Source organism: Nyctereutes procyonoides, unplaced genomic scaffold (genome assembly GCF_905146905.1).
Source record: "Nyctereutes procyonoides isolate TBG_1078 unplaced genomic scaffold, NYPRO_anot_genome, whole genome shotgun sequence".
Taxonomy (NCBI): domain Eukaryota; kingdom Metazoa; phylum Chordata; class Mammalia; order Carnivora; family Canidae; genus Nyctereutes; species Nyctereutes procyonoides.
In genome coordinates this window covers 55,654,880-55,675,524 of record NW_026575051.1, presented here as the reverse complement: position 1 = coordinate 55,675,524, position 20,645 = coordinate 55,654,880, and the positions used below count along the sequence as shown (strand labels likewise).

The window sequence follows — 20,645 nt, the reverse complement described above, 5'->3', positions numbered from 1 at the left end:
TTACTTGCTTAGGTTTTTATTCAAATGTCACCCTCTCAGTAGATGTTTCCTTATCATCCTAGTTGAAATATTAATTCCCATCAATCATCATCTTTATACCTTGATTACATTTTATCTATAAAGCTTACCACAACCTAAAATGTTAACACATAATGTTCCTTTCATTATATATCTCTCATTCAAATAGAATGAAAGGCAGAAAGGAAGACTCTGTAATAAACTTTGTATCCATAGTGCCTAGGACATACACAGTACGTGTGGAATTAGAGAATAAATGAGTGGATTTTGTATACCTTTGTACCTTTACTCTACTCCTTTTCACATACTCAATTCTCAACCTGGTCTTGGAGAATCATTTCCATGCCCATTTTCTTCTGTTGCCCTCAATGATCTTTTTCTCTGAGCTGGAATAAAACCTACAGGTTTTTTTTTTTTTCTGACTAGAGAGTAGAGGAATGGTTTTTAACCCTTTTCTAGTACAGAATTACATATCGTCTTGCTACTCAGTGTGGTCCATGGGTTACTAGTTGCATAGCCATATCCTTATCTGGTACAATAATTAAATAGGACATATACAATAAATGAAGTGACTTTTATTGTTGAGCAAAAGAAAAAAGGCTTTATTAAATATATATATCAGTCCTGTTCTAAGTATTTGATTGTAATTAATTTAGTCCTGTAGGTACTATTATTGCCCCCATTTTATAAACCAGGAAAATGAAGAAGGTGAGAGCTTAAGGTGTGGTCCAGGGCTGGCAGCATCTACCTAATAATAGAAATATAAACTCTCTGGCCCCTCCCCAGACCTCTTGAGTCAGAATTTTAAAGCAAATAATGTATTTAGGTCCCAAACTTTGAAGATGCAGGAAGATCTTTAGTAAAAGTAGGACGTTAGTAATTTTAGAAAGCTCTACAGATCATTTTGATGATGGTCAAGATTGAGAACTATCAAGGTAGATCTTTTATTGGTATGCAATAAAATGAAGTGAAATAACACTGGAAAACTTAACTGACTTGAGACCCATGATTATTTATAAATGTGAGTAATAAAATTATAAAAATAATTCCTAAAAAAAAACAAGTTTTATTTGCATGTTTTCATGCCATACCATATTTTGCACATAGGGGCAAGCAACTCATTTTAAGTATGTTACCAGTGTTATTCTGTAAAACCACAAGGCAACATTGTTATGCGCATGCTTGGTTTGCCAGACTCAACACTGGATTCCTGTTTCTTCTCTTTCCCAGTCTTGTGAAGTAATTAATTATGGGCCACAGGAAATTTTTTAAGTTATGACATATTTGTTGACTTTTGGGATCCTTATAGAATGACATGTACTTCCCCAGGAGTGTTAAACCTTTAATGTGGGTGCAACTGGTTTGCCACCTGGGATTGGGTGTTATACTAATTTGTAACTACCTTTTTTAGGAACTTAGCATATGAATCAGTGAATGTAACAGTGTGACATTTGAAACATGTCCTATTTATATGGATAGCAAAATGATATTTAAGGTAGTTGTAACATAGTTGCATGGATGTTAGAGAGCCTGTGTTCAAATTCTAACTCTGCTGCTTACTAACAGTATGACCTGTTAAATTATTTGTCCTTTCTGTACTTAGATTTCTTATATTTAAAATGGAGATAATAATAGTATCTATAGGATTAAATTAGTTAGTAAAGGCCAAAACAGAATAAGGCTGGCATATATATTCTCAATAGACAATCTTCGATTCTTGTTGGCCATTTATGGAAGTGTCTTACTAAGAATTCTTGGGACGGATGAGGAAATGGCCACATAACTAGCAATTGACAGAGTAGGCTTTATACTCTGTTATGTCTGTCTCTAAAGCCCATGCTTTCCTAGATAATGCAATACTGCATCATGAACATGGTTATTAGGATTTAGAAGCAGTAGAAATGTGACTAAAATACGTATTATCTTGCCTTACCTAAGTCATACGACTTGATAGTTTTAACAGTTCCATGGAGAATAATAGAACATTATTTCCATTTAACAGATGAAAAACTAAGTCTCAGAAGTTTTCTGGGGTCACAATCTAGTCTTCTCTCTCCTGGACAAGTGTGCATTTGGACAGTTTTCCTTACATCTTGAGAAGGCTGTTTAGTCTTAATTAATGCATTATTATATGTGTCTGGAAGCATTATCACCAGTGCTGCTCTATTTGTCACAGTCCGTCAATAGTCAGAACAGCCTTGTTCTCACATATTCACTTAGTCATCACCATCTATTCACCATTTTTCCACTTAAAAAGAAATACATTGAACTATTACAGGGAAGCACTGCAAGGCATACATGCCTAGGCTGCTGCTTGCCAGCCTGGTTTCTTACTAATTGCCTCTCCCTGATGACTGGGGCATATAGAATTGGGGGGTCAGCACTCAAGCTACCATTCTCTCACAGTGAGGCTTTGCAAAAGTCTCTCTGTAGCGGAAGGCTGTGTATATATATATTTTTTTTTCTTAATTTATGAAGACAAAATTGGATTGGATGATTTTTAGGATAACTTCCACCTTTAAAACATAGGGGTTTTCTTCTGGTAAGGTCATTACTTTGATTGTTATATTATTTCTGGGTAGTAAAGCAGATTATAGCCTGTTTTTTAGAGGAAAACAAGAATGATAAGAGGATCAAAGATACCCAAGGTTTTTTAGCGAGTTTAACTGAAACTAAAAATGGTCATAGAATAATCTGATTCCCATCTAGTCTCCTGTTAGTTAAATCAGATACTTGGAATAATTACCTGTAGTGGTTTAGAAACAACTTTTTAACTCAGCACCTACCATTTTATTTTTCACTAATACTGATTAAAGAAAGTTGCCAGGTTTGGAATAGAACTAAAAAAGAAATTCAGTTATTAATCACTGTTAATCCCTTGCTATTAGCTCTTATCAGTTGCATTTATTATTGTATTATGCTTTTTCTGTGGTTACAAGATCCATCACCAGACAAATTTTCTTTAAATTTTGAAGCATAATATTTTAGGAATCCTACATATGCAATAATGACTACTAGGAAAGTGATGTACAGGATGTCATACCTTGTTCTGTAATTATCACTTATAGTAAGAACAAGAGCAAGGGAAGATTAGAAGTAAAACCTTGTAGAGTAGTCCAGGAAGTGTTCCCAGAAGTCTGCCTAAGGTATTAGGAAGGAACGGGCTGCAGAGACCAGGTTGGCAGGTAGCAGCAGTTCAGGTGCAAGCCACTGTCTCTTGTGGGATAGATGCCTCAATGTATTTGCATGACTGTGTAGGCCTGGGGACCTGGGGGCTGTGATGGATAAGTGACTGTGAAATCACAGCAAGAAGTAGTAGAAAGATAAAAACAGAAAACAGATTTTGGAAAATGGCACAAAAGAGCAGTAGGACATTGGAATCAGGAAAGTGCTTGAACATAATGAGGTAAGCCAAAGAAGGCAGGATACCAGAGCTAAATTAAAAGCCTAAGAAGACCTGGATAATTAGGTATGTAAAATTTGAGTATTTACATGGTGCAGTGATGGGTTTCTAAACATTTTTGAGGATATTATTTCATGTGATCCTTACAATAAACCTAACTGTGGATAAAGCAAGTGATTGTTCCTCTTCTTGACTCTTAAATAAAAATTGGGAGGTTACTTGCTTTTTTTCAAGTTCACACAGCTCTGAGTAGTTTTGCTAATAACCAGCTGTTACCCAACGTGTTACTTCTTTTGCCTTAGTTTCCCCATTTATAGATTATAATAATAACTGTACCTAATTCTTAAGGTAGGAAATGATACTTATAAAACACTTAACATGATTCTTGGCACTTGGTAAATACCAGTGAGTGCTGGTTGTTGCTTTTGTTTCTATGAAAGCTACAATTGGAATAACTTGACGTTCAAATTTTATTTTATTTTATTTTTTAAATATTTATTTACTTATTAATGAGAGACACAGAGAGAGAGAGGCAGAGACACAGGCAGAGGGAGAAGCAGGCTCCATGCAGAGAGCCTGAAGTGGGACTCGATCCCAGGACTCCAGGATCAGGCCCTGAGCTGAAGGCAGCACTAAACCGCTGAGCCACCCGGGCTGCCTTCAGATTTTATTTTCTACTATACTATATTGAATCTTTTAGAATGTAAGTGGGATGCTTAAGCATGTATATTTCCCCATGGGTGTATTTCCAAAATAATACTAACCCATGTTACATTTGTCTCTACTCAAAACATTTGCAAAAAAAAAAAAAAAAAAAAATTGCCAAGTTGGGAGGTTCTATAACTATTGTGATACTTCTTTTTGGTTTTGACCCGAAATTATATTTTACTTTCTATGCAATAAATTTACTTTCAGGTTTTTTTGCTATTTGTCAAAAGAAGGTAGAAAATATTTCATAAAATAGCCATGATATCTAAAACTCTGTTATATAACATTCTTTATAGACTTCATATATGTTTTGCGTTTTATTTACTTCGTTACCTGTAGTGAACTTCTCTCAATATTTGCGGTTTTGTAAATGTACCTTCAGCAGACATGCAGTCACGTGTAATGTAATTTATTTTTCTGTGGTATTTGTGTAGTTCGTTTTCTCATCCAGAAAGTGTAATTTAAAAAAAAAAAATCACCTGTGACTACAAGAGGTATTTCTAATTGTTTTGGCTATAGTACAGAAATTGGATTCTCCCTCAGACTCCTATTACAATAGTATGTCCTTGACATTTCCTGCATCTGTCCCTCTCTGATTTGTTCATGTTTATATAAATTATTATAAGGTCCTAAACAACTTTGTTTTGTGGTAAAATAGCAAATTATCATTCTTATTCAAACTGATATTGCTTGAACATTTAAACCATCAAGCAGAAAGTGTTTTGCATATTCCCAGAATATATAGCTTCTTTGGAACCAAAATGGAAAGTACATGCACATTTCTAAAACAAGTCTGATTTTGGGTCAATGTCTTACACTTAATTGGAACTTCTTTTTGTTGTGTTAACTCTTATCTTGGAGGATGTAATCTCTAAATTTAACCTTTTAACGTAGCGGTTTGTTTTTTTCAAACCTCTGAATCAGATTTCTGATATAAGGGATATAGTAAGTCGTAGCAAATACCCCATGATACCTCAGCATTTCAGTCTAGAGAGGTCAAAAGTGGTTCAGATTTCTTGGCCTTTTTCAGTATTGCCTTGAATGCATTTTCCTTGGTATCTCTTATAGTTTTTCCTAATAGAGAATTGTAGTGTTGCCCCTGCCTCTTCACAAGGCAAAGCTACATGTGGCTTTTCTAGCTCTTTTTTCTTAGGCTTACTGAAATTTCTTCAACCCAGCGAGGAGAAGAAAATTGGTCAGTGTTTAAAGTGTGCATGTCTTAGTGTGTAAGAAGAAAGTACAGGCTTCAGAGTCAGTTTTAAGTTCAGATTATAGAGCCTACCCTTCTTAGCCATGTAACCTTTGGGTATATTTAACTTTCTCACTATCAGCTTCATCATTTATAAAGACGATTACTGATACCTATCTCATAGAATTGTTCAGATTTTTAATTAAAGAATTTCTAGCACAAAGAAGATGATCAGAAATGATAGCCCTCCCTAGGGAATAGAGTTTAGGTAGTGAAGAAATGGCTTACTTATGTAGAAATCGTGAGCACAATACATCCTACCCAAGTACAGTAAGGTATTTATTATTCTTTGAAAACAGTGTACTTTGAAAAAGCTATAAATAGGTTGTGCCAGTGGTGGTATTATTTTGCTTGGACTCCAGTGTATTGATATGTGGTTGTAAACTCTATATGTCGATGTCAGCAATTAAGTTAGGCGCCAAATGGATTTTAGTGGTTTGATATTCAACTTATTCCAAGCTAAAGGACCTGAAATTGTTCTCTATCCAGTAGTTCAAGTTGAAAGCATCTCAGGTAGGTTTTTACAAGAGAGGATATAGCAAATATTTGATTAGCTTTTTATGAGAATTGCTTGCTATGATCTTCTTTCCCCAGGCATTTGTATACTTTTTTTTTTTTTCAGTAATTCAAGGAGCATTAAGTAGTACCTCATGATTATCCAAGAATTCCAGTGTCATGGGGCACAATGCCCTAATGTTATAGAACCTACAGTTTTTACTTATTTCTGTGTAGTTACATGAAAAGTACTAAAATGTGGTCTTGGATCTAGTTTGATCTTTCAGTGGAATTGCTTGAGATACATGTGCTAATAAGTTAGTTCCTAACCAAACTAACTTAAAACATTAAGAATGTTAGAATTAATGTAATATTTCTTTTTTAAAATCACTAATTATTTTTCTTAATGGAATACTACTATCAGAGGAAGTCTTTCTTGCTCTGTCGGTTATTTTTCACTGCTTTGTCTTTTTTTTTTTTTTAAATGGGATTTTTATTTATTTATTTATTTATTTTATTTATTTACGATAGTCATACAGAGAGAGAGAGAGGCAGAGACACAGGCGGAGGGAGAAGCAGGCTCCATGCACTGGGAGCCTGACATGGGATTCGATACTGGGTCTCCAGGATCGCGCCCCAGGCCAAAGGCAGGCGCCAAACCGCTGCGCCACCCAGGGATCCCCGCTGCTTTGTCTTTAATTGAAGAAAGCAAATCAGTCTTAGGATAGTGTCCATGCATTTGTATCTAGTCACAGTTGATATGGCAGTAATAGAAACAGGTATAATATTAGGATTATACACTTAGTTTTAAGTAACCAAATTATTAGTGGCTGGGGATATTGCAAAAATTCCTTCTATTTTCTATCACTACAAAAATCTCTTAAATTTTCTGTTTTTTAAGTTTTTATTTTAATTTCAGTTAGTTAGTATACAGTGTATTCATTAATTTCAGGTAAACAATATAGTGATTCAACACTTCCATGCAACACCCAGTGCTCATCACAAGTACACTCCTTAATCCCCATCCCCAGTTTAACCCATCTCCCTCAGTTCACTACAGTTAAGAGTCTGTTTCTTGATTTGTCTCCCTCGTTTTTTTCCTTTTGTTTCTTAAATTCCACATATAAGTGAAATCATCATGTTTGTCTTTCCCTGACTTATTTTGCTTATTAGCGTTATACTCTAGTTTCATCCGTGTCATTGCACGTGTTGTTGCAAATGGAAAGATTTCATTCTTTTTTTATGGCAGAATAATATCCCATCATATATATGTGTGTGTGTGTGTATATATATATGTACACACACACACGATACAGTATATATATCTTCTTTATCCATTCATCAATCAATGGACACTTGGCCTGTTTCCCTATCTTAGCTATTATAAATAATGCTGCTGTAAACACAGGGGTGTGTGTATCCCTTTGAATTAGTGTTCTTTTATTCTTTAGGTAAATATGCAGTGGTGCAATTGCTAGATCCTAAGGTAGTTCTATTTTTTATTTTTTGAAGAACCTCCATACTGTTTTCTATAGTAGCTGTACCAGTTTGCATTCCCACCATCAGATCAAGAGGGTTCCTTTTTCTCCACATCCTTGCCAGAACTTGTGGTTTCGTGTTGTTGATTTTAGCCATTCTCCCAGGTGTGAGGTGATATCTTATTGTAGTTTTGATTTGTAAGAAATGTCTAAATTTTTAATTGAATTAAGCAAATAAGTAAGTAAATGATGAATCAAAATTTTAGGCAGTATTGGATTCATGTTTTACTATTTTATAGAGAACAGTATCTTTTTATTGTGTATTATTACCAGCCATATGAAAATGATTGTGGATCTTTTTAGAACAAAGTACCAAGATTGTTATGTGGCAGAGTTTTTTTGTAGGAAAATATTGTAATTTAAAATGCCACACATAAGCAAGCTAGATGTACTTATTTTCCACTTGATACATCCATGTCCTAAAGCTCTCGGAAGAAAATGATTTAAAAAATTGTTTTCATGTCTAGATTGTAAGTAAAATCACTTGTCATAGTGAGTTGCAAAATGCAGACCTTCATTCTGAAGCTGCCTGTTTCTCATTTGGATCTGACATATTAAAAAGCATATAATTAATGGTTGACATTAGTAATTAACATTAACTTTATGGTGCTTAATATGCCATCATTCATCCATCAAATAACCAGAAATGCATAATGTCTTGGCATAAAGGTTTTAATTATATAAAACGGTCTTTCAGTTTTCATATGATATAAATGTTAAAAGCCCAAAATGTATTTGAAGAAGATTTTTATAAGCATTTGTTGGATGTTAGCTATATTTTTATTTCTTTTTAGGAATATGCATCAACAATTGTGTCAGGAACTTCAAAAGGAGAATGTAGACCTAATTGTGCAGTCTTCGTTATCGGCTAAAGAGCGCCACCTTGCTGCAGTTGCCAGTGCACTATGGAGACATTTCTTTTCATTTTTGAAGAGTCAGAGAATGTCACAGACCGTGCCTTTCTCAGAACTTGCAGATGCAGCTGCAGGTCAGTGTTGTTAATTTGATAATTAGCTTCTCATTTTGCAGTCTCTGTCAATTTTTTCTTCTATTTGCTTAGTAACAAACTCTTCTATTATAGTCTAAACAATACAATACAATATAGTCTTATTATAATATAAATACTTGGACAACCAGCAAGATGAAAACAATTTTTTAAAAGATTTTATTTTATTATTTATTCATGAAAGACACATACACGCGCACACACACACACACACACACACACACACACACAGAGGCAGAGACTTAGGCAGAGGAAGAAGCAGGCTTCCCGCGGGGAGCCTGATGCAGGACTCAATCACAGGACCCGCAGGATCACGACCTGAGCCAAAGGCAGACACTCAACCACTGAGCCACCAAGGTGCCCCAAGATGAAAAGAATTACATATGTCAAATTAAGTTCCTTTGGCTTGTTTATTTTCCTCTTAGTAAAGGGAAAAATTAAGTGTTTGTTGGCTAAAAATAAAAGTTTCAATCATAAAAATATTGAATATATGTAAACTTTTATTATCATGTGATATTTGGAGAGTAAAGTAGCATTTGATTTCTTCTAATTCAGGTACTTTATTTTCATATTCTGTATGCAGATATCTGGGTATAAGATGAAGTTACTTGTATGGAGAGCAAAAGAATACAGCATGAATTCCACTTCAACACCAAGCAGATGCAACCAGAATAACATCAGATATATAGAATGTGGTTGTTCTGACTTCTACTAGATTCTATTTTAGGTTGTAATTTTTAATTAATTTGACCCTTAGCCTAAGGTCATGTCCTTAGGCTTTAAGGGAAATTGAATCACAGGACATTGTAGTTAAGAATTTGAATATATGAGCATATATATACAGTTTTCTAGGAAGAGATCATTATATTTCTCAAAGGGATATTTTACCCAAAATATGTGCAGAAGTACTCAACGAGACAGAAATCAGTCTGGTAACTACATGTATTTAGTTGCAATTTGTGTAAAAGTATGTAATACATTTGAGGGGCACTGGAGTGGCTCAGTCAGTTAAGCATAAGCTTTTGCCTCAGGTTATGATCCCAGGGTCCCGGAATAGAGCCCTGCATCAGAGTCTGCTCAACGGGGAGGCTGCTTCTCCCACTCCCCCTGCTTGTGCTCTCTCACTCTCTCAAATAAGTAAATCTTAAAAAAAATAAAAAAGTATGTAATACATTTGAATGTAATGCATTTTAAAACCTAAGACCTAAACCACGGTTTGTTTTACCTTGGTGTGAATAATGGAAAGCTGAGCTAAAAGCATACATAAAAGACTGAATGATTTAAATTGTGAAAGATCTTGAATTCTGCTAGCATTTCCATAATTAAAACATTGCAAATGACAGATTGAAGAATTGTGACAGGACAACAGTTTTCCAACTACTATAATGTCTATGAAAATAAATATTGATACTCAATCAGTTTAACCAAAGCAGTCATTAGAAGCCAATATGACTTATCTTTCTTCCATTCATCATCCTGACTCACAGTCAGCAAACAAAAATGATACCACATAAGTTTAGTCAGGGCTGTCCTAGGTGCTAAAAGTAAATGACAGATACATTTAAAGTATCTGTGGGTTTGGGATTTGTTTTGAAATAAAGACTTGATAGGTTAGGAGAGAAAAAATTCCTGCATTAAAAAAAAATGTCCTCAAACACCCACTTTTATAGCTATTGTGGATATACCAGTGGGTGAAGGGACCACAATTTCTTTTCTCACATATCAGTTACATGTTCTTGTGGAGTTTAGGGTCTAGTGCAGGGGAGAGAACAGTAATTGAGTAAGCAAGATGTGTAATATATGGTGTTATGGAGAAAAATAAAAATAAAGTGGATAGGGAAGGCCAGAAGCAAACTGTAATTTTATTTTTTAAATGTTTTATTTATTTATTCATGAGAGACACAGAGATTCCAGGGACACAGGCAGAGGCTCCATGCACAAAGCTCAATGTGGGACTTGATCCTGGAACTCCAGGATCACACCCTAAGCCAAAGGCAGATGTTCAACCACTAAGCCACCCAGGTGTCCCACAAACTGTAATTTTAAATAGGAAGGCCCGAGTAAGCAGCACCATTTAAGTAAAAACCTGAAGGAAGCGAGAGACCAAGGCTGTGCACCAGTCCAGAGGCAAGGGTATGTCTGGTGTGTTTGAGGAACCACAGGGAAGCCATAAAAGGTCACAAGGCATAAGAAAGGGAGAGAGAATAATCAAGAGATATGATCAAAAGGTATCAGGGAGCTAGCTGGTGTTCTCCCTTGTATGCACTCGTAAAGACTTTTGCCTTTACTCTGAGATGAGAAGCTGTTGGAAGAGTTCAGAGCAGAGGAGTAGGGAGCATCCTTCTGGCTGCTAGACTGAGAACAGACAACAGCAAGGCCAGTTAGGGACCGCTCAGAAATGAGCAGCTTGGGCTCACGTGGGAGCACAGGTGGTACGGAGTGGTCAGGTTTCCAACCTGAAGGCAAGCATTTTGAAAATAGAGCCGATAGAATTTTTAAGTGGATAGGATATAGGAAGCAGAATACAGAGAGAATCCCATGTGCTGTGGTGAGGAAAACTGGCAGGAGCAGATATGTATGAGGGAAATCTAGGACTTTGATACTGGACTTTTTTTTTTTTTTTCCAGTTATCCACTAAAATGTGAGAAAAGATGTTGAGCAGGCACTTGGATAATGAGTGTAAGGTTCAGGGAAGAGGTTCAGTTGGGAACCTATGTGTAAGTAGTCAAACTATGAACCGGATGAGGTGGCTGATGAGAGTAAGTTGGTGAAAAGAAAAATTTAAGGTTGGGGCCCCAGAATACTCCCATGTTCAGATGTGTAGGATAAAAAGGAACCAAGGGAGGAGACTACGAAGGAATGTCAGTGAGGCAAGAGGGAAACCAAGGCTAGTGCCCTGGAAATCAAGTGACAAAACATTTCAAGGAAGGGGGATGTCCTCAACTGCTCCAATGCCAGTAATGGATCAAGTCAGAGGAGGCCTGAGATGGGTCATTGGCTGTAGCAGGATGGGAGGTCAGTAGCCGGATTGAAGAGGATTCAAGGGGAAAATGTGAGAAGATGAATTGCAGGCTGCGAATGCAGATAAATCTTTTTATCACTTTTTTTAAGAGAAGTAGAAAAACGATACTAGCTAGAGGGAGGGAGGCAAGTGTGGGTCAAAGAGATTTGTGGTTTTTTTTCATAACACAGGAGAAATTTTAGCATATTTATAATTCGGACAGGAATGTTCTGGAGTGAGGGAAAACTTGACGATGTAAGAGGGTCTCTTGTGTTTCCATGCCCAAGAGATAACAAGATCCCATAGAGGATTTGGCCTCCGATCATCTGTAGTAGCAGAAGAGAAGGCAGTCTGTAGCCCAGGTGGAGGCGTCTAGGCAGAGGTGGCAGGAGTTTGTGGTAGTTCTTTGCTTTTGTTTCTCATTTCACTGTGAAATAATAATTAAGGCCATTAGCTGAAAGTGAGGACGGGGAGGAGGTGCTGGCTGGCGACAGAGAGGAAAGAAGGTATGTAGTAGTCCACCAGGAGAATAAAAGTCTGAGTGCATTGTAATGAGGTAGCAGGAATGCTGGCCAGCTCTGAGATCCAACTTAAAGTTTGTAGTCATAAACTTAAAGTAAGGTCAGTCAGTTCACCAGCCCTTTACACTGGTATAGGTGCATGTGGAGAGAAGACCCCAAGAGTTGGGATGAAACAGATGCTTTTTTCCAAACAAGTACAACAAATCAAGAAGAAGAAAGGGAGATGGCAGTATACAAAACAAGCATAACAGTGCTTGTGCAATCAAACTGCCTAAAAGGGGAAAGATGAGGCATGAAAGTGCAGTGAGGGACAGGGAAAAAGTTGTAGGATCAATGAATTGTAGGTCCTGGTAGAATCACATAGTTGTTGGGAGCAGGGGACCTAGAGGCAGAGGGTTTGAAAGCTAGTATGGTGCCAGAAGGAGGGTCCCGGAAGTGGAAATTATGGAGAGAATGCACCTATTGGTAATGCCAATATCTCAGTATCAGCCCAGAAGTGAATGGCTGAAACAGAATGGAGAATAGATTCACTGAGAAGGGGAATTCAGGAAACTGGGAGGCCAGGATATTAGAAGAAAGCCATCGAGGATTATGATAGGAGTGCTACGAGAGAGCATGTTGTTAGTGAGCTATGGTCTTAAAGGAATGAGGGGAAGCGAACACAGCAAGAAGCATTCATTAGTGACTGGGATCTGATGATGTGAGAATCAAAGCTGGAGGTTTTCAGGAGGAGGAAAGGGAGAATGCTGTAGAAGCAGCCATGAGACCTGAGAACAAACTCTCCTATCTGTACTTCAAATGTAGGAGAGAGGTGAGAAATATAGACTGCCACTGTTGGAGAGAGCTGCTTAGGAGCCAGTGCTTCATAAGCAATTTATTGACACAAATTAATATAATATAAATTAAGTTGGAGAATTCCCAGGAAATCACAAAATAAAGTATATTTGTTTAATGTGGTTAACTAAGGAATTCGAGTTCCTAGGCTTAGTGGGTTCTGAGGAAGTGGAATAACACTGATTATAGGAGTTTGCCGTGTAACAGAAGACTAGTGTCTAAGGTAAGTGTGATGTCTTCTCTGTGGCTGGTGGTATATTAGCTTTTTTGGAGAAAAGTCAGTATTAGAAATATTTTTTTTCATGGGTTTTTTGAGTGAGAGAGGCACTTTAGCAGAAACACCAGGTATAGAATTTGGAATTTGAAGAAGCCATTATAGATTTCATGGTGACAATGCCGAGATAGATTATTCTAGACCCGTTCTTGGAGATCTAGATGAGTGCTCCATAAATTTCTTTGGCAATGTGAATGTAGTTCAGTTTTTGCTTTTTGTTAGTTCTGCATTTCTAAATGTGACATTTTATTATTGAGTGCTGAGTTCTTTCTCTCACTATCAATATAATTTGGTGGGGGGAATAGTTTTGAAAAATTCTTCACCATAAATTTCTCCCACTTTAAACCTAGATTTTACTTTGCTAGCAGTGGACATGCCCAGCACAGCTCCATCAGATCTTCAGCCCCAGCCAGTTATATCAGTGATGCAACTTTTTGGTTGGGATGATATCATCTGGCCCCAAGTTGTAGCAAGATATTTAAGTCATTGCCTACAAAATAGGTAAGTAACCTGATGTCAGGTGTGCACATTAATAGAAACTCATGATTGATCAATGCATTAGGAAAGTAAGAATCTTCACAAATAAAAAATGATCTTACTACATATATTCTCACTTGGCTGTTTTTTGTTTTTGTTTGTTTTTTTGCTTTTGGATGTATCAGCATTTGACAATGGCAGTAGCCTGCTTTAAAACACAAATAAAACCTTGCTGTTTGTGCCCTTTTTCAAAACTGTTTTTATAGGACTGCCTTATTCTATTCTGAAATGACCTTCCTATACTCACTTTGTGAAAGAAATTCTGCAATTAATATTCCTGGTCTGTAAGATACTAGTATATTACTGTATTTTTAGATTTAATAATAGCTTTCCCTTTCACAGTTAGATTTTTAAAGACTTGACTCTTGTACTATTATGAACAAGACTTCATTGCCCTGAACATTGGTTCCCTCTTCTGTGTCTCCTGCTTTGTTACATAATAGATCTGAGGAAACCTAATACAAAAAACCACACAATAAATAAAGATAAAGGGCAGCCCTGGTGGTGCAACGGTTTAGCACCGCCAGCAGCCCGGGGTGTGATCCTGGAGACCTGGGATCGACTCCCACGTCGGGCTCCTGCATGGAGCCTGCTTCTTCCTCTGCCTGTCTCTCTCTCTCTCTCTCTCTCTCTCTCTCTCTGAATAAATAAATCTTTGAAATAAATAAATAAACAAATAAAAATAGAAATAGTGTAATCAGGAGGATTTGAATAAGAATATCAAGATGAGGGCAGCCCTGGTGGCACAGCGGTTTAGTGCCACCTGCAGCCTGGGATGTGATCCTGGGGACCCTGGATCGAGTCCCACATCGGGCTCCCTGCATAGAGCCTGCTTCTCCCTCTGCCTGTTCCTCTGCCCCTCTCTCTCTCTGTGTCTCTATGAATAAATAAATAAAATCTTAAAAAAAGAAAAAGAATATCAAGATGAGGGAAAATAAAATGAATATTCAAACCTAAGAGACCCTTGTAGTTCCTGTCCAAGCTGCCAGTGAGAAGGGAGATGCCATTCGGTGAGGTGGTCTTTTCATAAAAAAGCTCACCAAGCAGACATTAAATCACCTTCTCATGGGCTTTCAGTTGTAAGGTAAGGGAGTTTAACTTCAATTGGATTATTTTTAGAATCTCTTCTAGCTTGAGAATTCTATAATAGCAAAGATTTTTAGAATTTTCTAAATACTTTTGCTAAAACTATTTGCTGAAACTTATTTGTTTAGTTTCTGAAACTATTTTACTGAAACTTACTTAGTTTAAAAAATAATATTTGGTGTATAATAACAGTTGAAGAAACTGAAATGTAAAGGTGTTAAATTATTTGGGGCAGGTCGTATAGGTAATACATGACAAACCTGTGTTCTGCACTTTGTACTCTTTGTGGCAACTTATTTTCATAGTTTTTCAAACTATTTTTTTATTTAATTCATTTATTAGAGAGGGAGAGAGTGTGTGTAAAAGTGGAGTGGGGGCAGACGGAGAGGGATAAGCAGACACCCTGCTGAGCAGGGAGCCGGACGCAGGGCTCTATCCCAGTATGCAGAGATCATGACCTGAGCCAAAGACTGACACGTAACTGATCAGTGAGCCATGCAGGTGCCCCACAGTTATGATTTATATGTATTATTTAAATTCTGACTTTACCTAACATTTTATGGTTTTAAGACCACCCTCATCCTTTCTACTACCCACCCCCCCAATTATAAAATGAGTAGATAGCAGATTTAGTCAGGCCTTTGGCTTCATAAAGATTTTTATTGTTTTTTTCCTATCAGACGGTACCTTGGACTTCCTTAATAATGACCACCCATGGGGAGGGGTAGCAGGAAAGAAAGGAATGGGAATGGGATTGGTTAGAAGACCCACATAAAAATATATTTTGTCTTTAACTTTTTCTTACACAAATGGTCATCAGTACTGCTGTTTTTATTTACTCTGAGGGCCACTATTTTTTTTGTATTTGATACTTCATTATCATCTCACCTAGCTGGTTATAAGCCCCTACCTCAGTTTTCCCATTTTAACCTTACTCTCTTCCTTGGCATAACCCTACACATGTGCTACTGATGGAAAGAGGAAAATTAAAAATTAGAAGATTACAGATGAAAGTAAGAATATTTATGTAAAACCTCTTTTCAAGTGTATTTGTAGTGTTTATTTTCAACAGTGCCTATCTTCATTAATGTGTATGTCTGTAAAATAAGTGAGGCCAAGAAGTGGGGTATGTTACAGTGTTTTCCTTCATTTCTTAATCTCTGTGTTCAGGGAACATACTGTCAGGTTTAGGTTTTGGTTATGGTTTTGGTTTTTAATACCCATAACTTATTTTTACAGCATGTTATGTGAAGCACTTTCTCATTCAGGCTGTGTATCTTTTCAAGCCTTAACTGTAAGATCATGGATTCGTTGTGTTTTGCAAATGTACACAAACAACCTCTATGTGCCTGATGATTTGTTCCTTGATACAAATCCTGGACAGATAGTTGGTAAGTATTTCAGGCATTTTGCTTTTTAGATATCTAAATATGTTTAAAATTTCCTGTTACACAAATTAATAGGAAAAGATACAAAATATATTTGTAATATTATATAAAGTATATTTGTAATATATATATATATATGTATATATATATATATATATATATACAGTAACTTATTTCCTTTTGCAGCCTGTTTCTTTTTCTTGATATTTTCCTATTACCATATATGACAAATTTCTCTCCTATAAAGATAAAAGAACTTGTTGCCTTGGAAGCCAGGAACAAAAACTTGCTCTCAGGTGACAAGCTGTTTTTTTTACCTTAAACTGATCACACACAGAAAAGTAGAACTATAAAGTAAATAACCAGATATCACACTGTTAACACCTTAAAAAGAAAAATACCCAATTATGAATAATTCTTTCCCATTTTATATTACTTTACCTTTCTTCTGCTTTACTATTATTAGCCATAGAGTAATACTTGCACTTTCTTTATTTTTTAAAAATATCCATACAGTTCCGGTTGTCTATAGGACATGCCTTTTCATAAAGCTGTTTTTATTGCCGCTTATAAGTCTTACAAAGGCTGGACCGAAAAAAAAAAAAAAAGGCTGGACCGAAAACAATGCTCCAAATTTACTTTGATACCTTATTACATCATTTAACTTTACATGAATAACTTTTGGGCTAGGACATTCACAAGTATATATTTGTTTGGTTTTAATAAAGTATTTCCTTAGAGACTTAATTGAAAGTCTTTAATTATGTGGAAATTTGATTTTTTTTAAAGATGTTACAAATGAATGTTGCATTCCCTACTCTTTTCTCTATATATATGTGTAATATAAATGTGTATAATAAATACAAATTTTATATTATTTTTATCTCAACAGAAAAAGAGTACTTGGAACAGTTGGCTGAACTGACAAGGTTGCTATTTAAACTCTCAGAAGTAAGGAATATTTTCTCAAAAGCTCAGATTGAATATTTCTTCAGTCCAGAAGACCCTACAAAAGCACTTGTTCTATTCTTTGAGGTATTTTTCACTTATTAGTATAACTTTCCAGATGAGTTACAATTATTTTCTCACAAAAACTTGAAGTGTTTATATAAAGTTTTCCTATGAAATGAATTATTTTAAATTGAATCATATTATTGTTTGCCTGCTATTATAAAATTATGGAGGAATAAAAATGTGACTCTTTGGTTTAGTACAATTCACTCCTAAGGACAGCAGAGGAATACATTTAATGAAAAATAATGACTAAAGAATGTTACATAATAGGGGCACCTTGGTGGCTTAGTTGGTTAAGCAGCAGGCTCATGATTTCGGCTCAGGTCATAATCTCAGGGTTGTGAGATCGAGCCCCATGTCAGGCTCCACACTCAGCAGTCTGCTTGAGATTCTTTCTCTTCCTCTGCCCCCTCCCCACACTTGTGCTTGCTTTCTCTAAGAAAATAAATCAATAAAATCTAAAAAAAAAAAAAAAGTGAATGCTGCATAATAGCCTCACTCTAAGGCTTCTGTCAATTGTAAGAATGTCTTATTGTTGAAATTGCTGGATAGCAATATTTTCCAGGTACTTGGGAACTAGATTGCCTTGTACATGGTCCATAATACTTCCAACTTAATGTTTACCACCCTGTAGCAAACAGTAAATTTTACAGTAAAATTTTATTGTTTTTAGTATAACCACCAACTGCTTCACATCGTTATGGTTGGGGCTTTAAAATCCAATCCATTTGTTTAGTTTTGTCTCCATAATAAATAGTTCCTTTCAACATTTGACTTTTAATTATTAATTTTGCAGGAATTTCTATTACATGGTATTCTTTGCTTTATAGCCTTGTTGAAGTTGTTAACATGTTTGGATTAGTGTTTTTGTAAGCTATTCACAATAAAAGTAGGTTTATTTTCCCACAAAGTGTTTGGTATTAACTGCAATGAAAATAAATGCAACCTATAAGCTCTTTCCATAAATGTGAATTCTTCCATTGGTTTCCATTAAGTTAAAATACAATTGTATGATGATTAGTGGTGTCATATAAATCCTAAAAATATTTAGTAATAGTCTATACAGATATAAAACAGATATTTCTTTTGAGCCTTTTATTTAGTAGTCGACTGCATCTTAACCTGTACTTACACACCTATGCTTAGGGACCATCCTGGATCAGAGAGGGAAGTAGAAGTCATTTATTTCACTAATAGTTTTCAGAGACTCTACTAATTTAAACCAATCTGAATTAATTAATTGTTCCTTCATCACTCAGTAAATAACAGTTGTTTGCTAAATGCTAGGTAGTATTATGCTGGGATTTCTTAAGGGTTTGCAAAAAACAAAAGAAGTAGTCCTTGATCTTAGAGAACTTTTTAACTTGTCTGAGCATACAAGATAAACACAAAGGTTAAAATAGTGAGACAGTATATGCTAAATGCCAATTAGTTGATAGATCATTTAGTAGGTTAATAATTCAGAGCATCTTGGTCTAAGAAGTTTGGATTTTCTCCTGTGAACAGTATGAAGGCTTTATAAATTTTTAAGTAGGTCTGTCTGATTTGATCAAATGACTTTTTAAGAAAATTAGTAATGGTAGAGCAGATTAAAGGTGCAGAAGAACCATTGGCCAGAAATTAGTTAGATTTAAAAGGAATTGTAAATTGAATTATGAGGTTTTTGAAGGGATATGAAATAAATACTGTGTTTAACCAGAAGAATGATTATACCCTAAGGAGAAATAGGAACATCATGATTTAGGGTAAGGGAGAAGTATGTGAGAGTTCAATTTTAAACTGGTTGAGTTTAAGATTGTGTAAACAAGCACCATTTCCAAGTTCTATATGATTAGCTGGGAGGACTAAGCTCAGTATATAGTTGTACCCACATTTATGACTTATTACAGTGAAAATTCATAGCTCAGTCAGCAAAGAGAAAGGGTACCTGTGGTGAAGTCTGGAAACACCAGGTGTGGCTTCTGGGGGTCCTCTTCCGGGGATTGTACTGGATATGGTTAATTCTTCCAGCAAGGAATCGTAACAACACATCTAAAATGCGGTCTGCCAGAAAAACCCATTAGTGACTCAGTGCCCATATTCATTGATATTCAGATATTCAGCATAAACCATATTATTTGCACAAACAGTCTAGGCTCAGTGAGCCATTCTTAGCAGGAAATGGTGGGGAAAACCTAAGGCCCCATTCACCAGCCAAGGGGCCAGACTTGCAAGTAGGCCTTTTTTAAAGATAGCAGTCAGTCTAGGGCCCACTATGTTAACTCTTCCCTTCACAGAAATGGTAGTATGACATGCAAATAGTGAGAGTCAAAGAAATACCTGAGATAGTCTAAGAAATACATGTCTTATAGTCCAGGGAGATGAAGGCTAAACATGAGAAAAATACTGAGATCTAGATCAGTAGTTCTCAAAAGTGTGTTTCATAGACCTCTGGGGGTTACTGGTACCTTTCTAGGAATTTTACAAGCTCAAAGTGTATTGGCATTTGCACGAATAGTACAAAAACTTGAGTACAAATTAGTATTATGGCCCAAGATTATATTGGTGGTCATTATCATTTTCACTGCCATACAGTCACAGGAAAAAAAGAATCTGATTTCATTACGAATGTCCTTAATGAAGTGGTAAAATTATTAACTTTATGAAATTTTAATCTTTGAGTACATGTCCTTTAATGTCAATGGGAAGTGCACTTAAAGCACATCTGCTGCGTATAAAGCAAAGTGGTTATCTGTGAATAAATAGCACTTGTGTGATAATTTAAATTACAAGCTGACCTGACTGCTTTTATCTTGAAAGAACAACAAAGTATGGTTATTCAGATTTGGGCATTTAGCAGACATTTTCTCAGAAATATATGAAATGAGTATCACTTAAAAAAAAAAAAACCAACTGACAATGTTTGTTGCTGATGACATAACTTGAGCTTTTAAGAAAATTAGAATTTTGGAAACTTGTATTTGCCATTATGAGCTTGAGAGCTTCATGATACGTAAAGACTTTTCTTCTGGTGGTAGTATTAACAGGTATGTTTTTTTAAGGAATAATGAAGTGTGTCCACATTGAGAAGATGTATAACTCAGTGAGCCAGAGTTTTCCAAATGACCAAGCAAGCTTTTTAAAAGCATGCATGGGTATTAAACATTCATTTGAAGAGCAAAATCAATCAGTGGATTTTAATGTAGCAGTGTAGCAGAATCTTGCAAGTCTGGCCCCTTGGCTGGTGAATGGGGCCTTAGGTTTTTCCCACCATTTCCTGCTAAGAATGGCTCACTGAGCCTAGACTGTTTGTGCAAATAATATGGTTTATGCTGAATATCTGAATATCAATGAATATGGGCACTGAGTCACTAATGAGTTTTTCTGGCAGACCGCATTTTAGATGTGTTACAATTCTTGCTGGAAGAATTAACACAGAATAGGTGTTGACATAGTTTTCAATACGATAATAGATAACCTTTAAGAAATACCACTTGTCAAATTTTGGTATAATATCAAAGAGGAATTCTCACAGTTCTCTGAAAAAATCAATTAAAATACTACTTTCTCTTCCAGTTACATATATATGTGAGA

General features: G+C 35.9%; 1 protein-coding gene across 3 annotated transcripts in view; it reads left to right on the top strand.

The window, feature by feature from the left end:
• The window catches only part of MMS22L (MMS22 like, DNA repair protein), a 129,503-nt gene that overhangs the window by 78,763 nt on the left and 30,095 nt on the right, over positions 1-20,645 (top strand). For all 3 annotated transcript variants that reach the window (XM_055329988.1, XM_055329987.1, XM_055329986.1), the window contains exons 15-18: positions 8,206-8,399; positions 13,398-13,548; positions 15,910-16,061; positions 16,951-17,093. In XM_055329988.1, the coding sequence (XP_055185963.1) occupies positions 8,206-8,399; positions 13,398-13,548; positions 15,910-16,061; positions 16,951-17,093 (640 nt within the window). The remainder of the gene's footprint in view (positions 1-8,205; positions 8,400-13,397; positions 13,549-15,909; positions 16,062-16,950; positions 17,094-20,645) is intronic.